A 6216-nucleotide genomic window follows, 5' to 3' on the forward strand; every position below is an offset into this window, starting at 1 on the left:
AGCCAACCAAAACAAACCCAAACAACTTTTTCCACCCCAAAGCTGAAGAGCACTTACTCATCCCCTCGCTTCCAAAACGCTGGTTTTCCTTCATCATTACCTAAGCTGCAAAACCCCCCCAACACCTCCCAACCCGAGGTTTCTGGCGGCCGCGGGGAGTCCCGCAGGTATCTCCCGGAGGGAGCGCGGGGTGCCCTCTCTCTGGGTGCCCTCTCTCTTTGTCCCCTCTCCGCTCACCTGGGCCATGGCGCGGGGGCTGCTTCACTCCCCACGGCCGGGACCCGCTGCTGCTGGGTGGACGGTGCCTTTCCCACAGCTCCGAGCACTCTCCTTTCCTCAGCAAGCCCTCACTCTATGCCCCAGCAGTGGGGGGGTGGGAAAAAAGGAGGACAAGCAGCCCGGTTCGCACTCGCCCTAAAAAGCCGCAGCTGTGCGGCACTTGGGACGGGCCCCTCGCACCCGGGCACTGGAGCACTGACACGGCCCCGGCCGAGCCCAGGGGTGCAAAGGAGGAGCTCAGAGCCCCCCCAGGGGGCTGCTCTCGACCGAAGGATACCGCAGCCGGCGTGTGCTGCTGCTGGGTGGGCTTTATCGTGCTCAGCTGAGGGTTAGGATCAGTAAATTTTGGACCAGAGAGGATGGAAGCGAATGAGAAAAATAGCTGCGAACAGGTGGGATCGTTTAAAGGGTGATTGCAGCGCTCGGGGTTCAACGGCTCATTCTCTGTGCTGTTGTGGATTGATTTCTGGTGTGTAAAACAGAAAGAAAAAAAACCTCCTTCTCCCTCTTCCCTCCGATAATCTCCCCCCACGCCAAAAAATCCCAAACAAACAAACCACAAAACCAATAAAAAGAAAAACAAGCTCACGAAAACCAAACCAACCAAACAAAAAGCTCCAAACTTCAGACCCCATCGGCCGTTTCTTCCGAAAATAAAAAGGTAACAAAAAAACTGTAAATTATCAATAAGTTAAAATGCGCCTATCAATACAACAGCACCAACACCAACTTTGCACTTTAAACCAGGTGCTATAGAGCACAGGGTGAAGGGGCAACCTGCCAAGTAACGCCGATTTCGTTTACGTCCAAAGAACGGGTTATTCAGCATCTTTGCCTCTCTCCGGAGGCTTTACAAGCTGCGGGCAGCTCCGCGGGAGCGAGCGGCAGAGCCCCGCGGCTGCTGCCAGGTCAGACTTCCAAACCCAGCTCAAATTTGCCGAGGTCACGGCCCCCAGTGCTGCGGGGTGGATCGTACACAACCCCTGCATCCATCCCCCGTCACACACCTCCAGGTGAGGGTAGCGAAACCCGCCTGCGGTGCGGAGGGGCAGCGCAGCTCCTGCCGCACCCAGGGCCGCGGTGGGGTTCGGTGATGGTGCTGCTGTTCCGCCCACACCTCGGCGACGCCCCGACGGCATAAAAAAGCGGGAGCCGTCACCCACGGCCACTGTCTGCCATGAAGCTCACCTGGGACATCAACGATCTCAAGCTGCCGCAGGTACCGGGTGGGCGGGGAGGTGCCGGGGAAAGTCTCCGTCCAGCTCTAACCCGGAGCTGGGGAACAGTGGAACCTCGCGCTAAGCAAAGCTTTGTTTTACATCTGCTTTGCTTCTCTTTTCACTTTGTGTTGTTTTGTAGTCTTTATAAAGTCACTTATAATGAAAGTATGGATTTGATGCACAGCTTTGCCTAGCTGGATATGAACTCCTATAACAACCTGTGGCTCCATTTGGACAGTTTCTTTCTCCCTCCTCCTCCTCGTTCAAGAAATGTTGAATTGGAGCTTGAATTGACTGTTTACTATTACCCGAGTTATCTAATTATTTCTTTGGTTTATTGATGCAACACTTTAATGCCAATGAGCACTCCACTCTTGTGCAGTTGCGAGTTTCAAATGCATTGTTTAATTTGCAACTTTTTTCATCTTAGAGTTTATTTAAGTTTACAGAACCCATGCTGTTATGTGTTAATGAATGTCTTAATGCTGTATATGCTGGTAGTTCCCTTCTATTTGCTGGGATTGCTCCCACAAATGTACATGTACATACATATGTTAAATATGTATTGCATTACAAATATTTGCAGTTGAAGATCTTCATACGTAGCTCTAGTAATTATATTTTTGTAATGAACTCCAGAAAGATGTGAAATCCCAAATTGAAATATTCTCTGTTTGTGCCACTACACATATATTGGAAGTACGTTTACAATGACAAATTATTTTATCTCTATTTTTTGGGAAAAGCCTAATTCAAATCATATTAGATGCACTTTAGAAAGCCATTCCATAGCTAAAACTTCTAGTTTCCTGCCTGCAGCTACATTGTCCCACAACAAGGAGAACTTAATAGCAGTCATGATCAGGGTGGCTTGTGTCCTGTCTGGGCACACTGGTCAGTAACTGCTGGGAGTAAGGCTGACATCTTACAGCTGATAACTTCCCTGTAAAAGGCATTTGTGTCAGCAGACCGTGCTACAGTGGGTCGTGATACGAAAGAGGAAAGGATCCTGACTTTCTTTTCAGATACAGAATCTCAGACTGCCCTATAGAGAGCACTTCTGAACAAGCTATTATTTCAATATTTCTTTTTCTGCTGCTTGGCTGGTCATAGAAAAAGCTTTTTCCTCCTCTGTAATGTATCCTATAACAAGGCAAAAATAGCAGGTTATAACATGCTAAAAACGTTCTCTTGCTTTTCTCCTTGCTGCCTTGCCCTGCCACCCCACCTGCGGTGCTGCAGGAGCCCAAGCACTTCGACGCCTTCCAGGAGTGGCCCGATGGCTACGTGCGGCTCATCTACTCGAGCGAGGAGAAGAACGCGCAGCGGCACCTCAGCGGCTGGGCCATGCGCAACACCAACAACCACAACTGCCAGATCCTCAAGAAGTCCTGCCTGGGCGTGGTGGTGTGCGCCCGGAGCTGCGCCCTGCCCGGCGGGGCCAGGCTGCAGCTCCGCCCCGCCATATGCGACAAGGCTCGGCAGAAGCAACAAAGTGAGAGGCACCCAGAGAGCTGCGATGCCCAAGGGACCCCGTTTCTTTCATCCGGGCTTGATTTCCAAGCTGGAGTCACTCTTACTTGCGTGCAGGCTAAGGCACAATTGCAATGACTGATTAATTCCAAATTTCATCAATGTCTGTTTGCAAATATTTAAGGCGATATGGATTTAAATCCCTTAAATTATTAGTGTGTACATCTAGTGGGCAGCTCTAGTTCATACCATTTAGCTATGCTTGGTAGTCTATATTGCATTTCCTTGAACAATACGTGTTAATCTGAATTTTGGAAAAGTCTGATCATGTTGCTCTTGATCTCTGTTTACTCTCAGGCAGCATCCTTGTCCTTAACCAATCTCTTCAGCAGTTTCTGTCTGTTCACAGAGAAAGCCTGCCCCAACTGTAACTCTGCACTGGAGTTGATTCCTTGCCGAGGACACAGCGGCTATCCAGTCACAAACTTCTGGAGGCTTGATGGAAAGGCAATATTTTTCCAGGTAGAAAGAAGTTGTATGTATTTATTCACACTACATAAAAAATGAGAAACTTCAGAGATATTTCTTCCTCTTCCCCCTCTCTTTTTATGTAACACAGACCATGATGAGCATGATGGAGGTGTAGTCCATGACTAAATTTCTCTTGAGTATAAACATAAGAACAAATAAAACAATAACACTTGGCTATCTCTTTGAAAGTGGTACTTATGGGTTGGCAATATTCAATTTTAACTACAATAAAACTGATGGGTAAAATTCTCCTCTTTACAGAACACAAATATGAACAAAAAGGTTGTCTTGCACCCTGGTGCATATGACAAGTGGATGTCTCCAATGTTATTTCCAAATATTTATTTGCTACTAAAATAAATAGGAAAAAAAAAAGTCCTACTTAATTCACATGAGTTGAAACATAAAAATTCTACTTCATGTGAAACTAGCCTCTGAATTTTGAAGGATTTAAAATCTTGACAGAAAAAAAAATAAGAATCTTAGCTGAAATTTGAAACTTCATCTTGATTTTTCTTTTCTAACAATATTGGAACAAAAATGAAAAAAAAAAGTTTCTGTTCCATGAGATTACATTTTCTCCTGGATAATTTTTTCCCCTGACTCACACAGCAGTGAATTCTGTTTTCCGGTCAGTAAATGGAAGAAAACTGGCCATATTCCCAGATTCTCTCCAAATTATTCTTATTCAAATGTTGTCTTACAGACATGCAAAACTGGAAGACTTTACTATCAAAAAAGTTGATAAATCCTTGCTTAGAAGTTAATTTCTGCTTGAGAAAGGATAGTGTTTTAAAAGAAATTTTTAGCTTCCTGCTTTGTGTTTGGGACTGTGTGTAGCTCTGTTCAGACAAATGAGTAAGGAAATGTAGTGTCCATGACTTCATCATATGCCAGTGTAACTTTGGTTATGTAGATCTGCATACCCACAGATGTTTCAACAGCAGAGCATCTTCAGAGGGTTTTCCAGGATATAATTTTCATTCCTGTTCAAGAAGGTATATTGCTTTAAGAGAATATTTTTCATCTTGTGGCGTGAAACCTCTTTAAAGCCTATTTATGCTATACATATATCTATGTGCTTATAGGGCAGAACTAAGTTACTGGACTGCACAAAATCAATCAAACTATGGGGTTTTTTGGGTTTTTTTTCCCCTTAGTTCTAATTATCTACTCCGGGATGTCACAAACTTAGGTAGCACTTTTGCTCCTTCATCGGCTCTGCAGTCCTCGCTGACTTCTCCCTTACTTTTTCCTTCTATCTACATCCAAATCATGCTTTATGCTATATGTTTCTTTCCACAATTAATTTGTCCTTGTTTAGTTTCTCCTTCCTTTTTTCTTATGCCAAGCCACAGACCATGCTGTGACTACCCCTCCTGCTACTTAGAGCATTTTCTCTAATCTTCCCCCATTCTAGGTACACACCTAATTCTCAGTTAATCCTAATTTAGGCTAAAGGAGTCCATGACCACCCCCGGCCAGAGAGCAAACTGGAGGCAGAGGCAAGAAGAAGTGCCATTAAGAAGCAAATGTCCTCTTATCACCACTCCCAGAAAAAGAGATCTCTAAATTCAGAGGTAAGTCAAAGTCAGTAGTGAAATAAAAAGGTGACATAAATGAAGACTTTTTTTGTCAATTAAAAAGATGTGATAAGCACATATTGGGGATCCCAGGGCAAAACAAAGCTTTACATTGTACTATTAACGTGTGCTAATAACAAAGTAACATCTGTTAATTTTGGGCTGAAACTAGCAATAGCACAAGTATTGAGACATGTGTGTGGGCAGTATTGATGCCTGTATCTTAAAGATCTACTTCTCCTTGTCAGGCAGGAAGGTACCCTGACAGCAGTGGTTACACCAATAACCTACAGAATTTTCACTGCATGGATGGCCCAGAAAGAGTCAGTATCTTCACAGACACCAATTTTTCAATTCCAGCCCAGTCTTACCCTTCATTGCAGAACACAGACCTCTACAATGCACCTTATGACTCAGCCAACTTCCAAGAGGACCAGCTATCGCCATACCCTAAATGCCCAAATCCAAGGATCTACATGCCCATGCCATGCAGCTACGAGTTTGGTGTTCCTACCTTTATAAGCTCAAGCCCTTACCCAACATTTTACAAAGATCTGTCCAGTCCTGCCATTGATGCAGACCCCCTCAGTCTGAACGGGCCGCACTACAACGCTGTGACCAGCCATGATAAGAGCTTTGATAACCCTGGCAGACACTACGGACTGAAACCAGCGTGGGGGAAAACCGTCAGCGGAGACAGGGGTGACTATGGGCAGATGGCAACAAGTGCTCCCCACCCTTACTGCAGTGGGGACTATCCCTGCAGGTACAGCCCCAGCCCTGCTCCCATGGCCCCGCCGCTGCAGACGGTCATCACCACCACCACCAAGGTGTCCTACCAGGCCTACAAGCCACCCGTGCTGAAGTACAGCGACAACCTCTGCGACATGAAAAACATCCAGAGCTACACCCATGTGGCAGAAAACATCTCAGGTGCTGTCTATTCAGGGATGAAGATTCAGGAAGACTTTGGGATGATAAAGTCAGCATTGCTCTACCAGCATGACTCCATCCCCACAAAATCCAAACCAGATGAGGGGATGGAGAGCTATCGGTATGGGCTCCCTCTGGGGAACAGCTTTGCTGAGCATGAAGGCCAGGCCCTAAGGTTTGAGAGTGCTGAATATTGA

General features: G+C 45.9%; 1 protein-coding gene across 1 annotated transcript; it reads left to right on the plus strand.

Moving 5' to 3' along the window:
- The first annotated feature begins 1456 nt into the window (after positions 1 to 1456).
- GCM2 (glial cells missing transcription factor 2) lies at positions 1457 to 6216 on the plus strand. Its single transcript, XM_054648642.2, has 5 exons — positions 1457 to 1498; positions 2742 to 2994; positions 3382 to 3494; positions 4958 to 5083; positions 5335 to 6216. The coding sequence occupies exons 1-5, from the start codon at positions 1457 to 1459 to the stop codon at positions 6214 to 6216; spliced, it is 1416 nt and encodes a 471-aa protein (XP_054504617.2).

This window comes from Agelaius phoeniceus, chromosome 1 (assembly GCF_051311805.1).
Source record: "Agelaius phoeniceus isolate bAgePho1 chromosome 1, bAgePho1.hap1, whole genome shotgun sequence".
In the NCBI taxonomy this organism is placed as follows: domain Eukaryota; kingdom Metazoa; phylum Chordata; class Aves; order Passeriformes; family Icteridae; genus Agelaius; species Agelaius phoeniceus.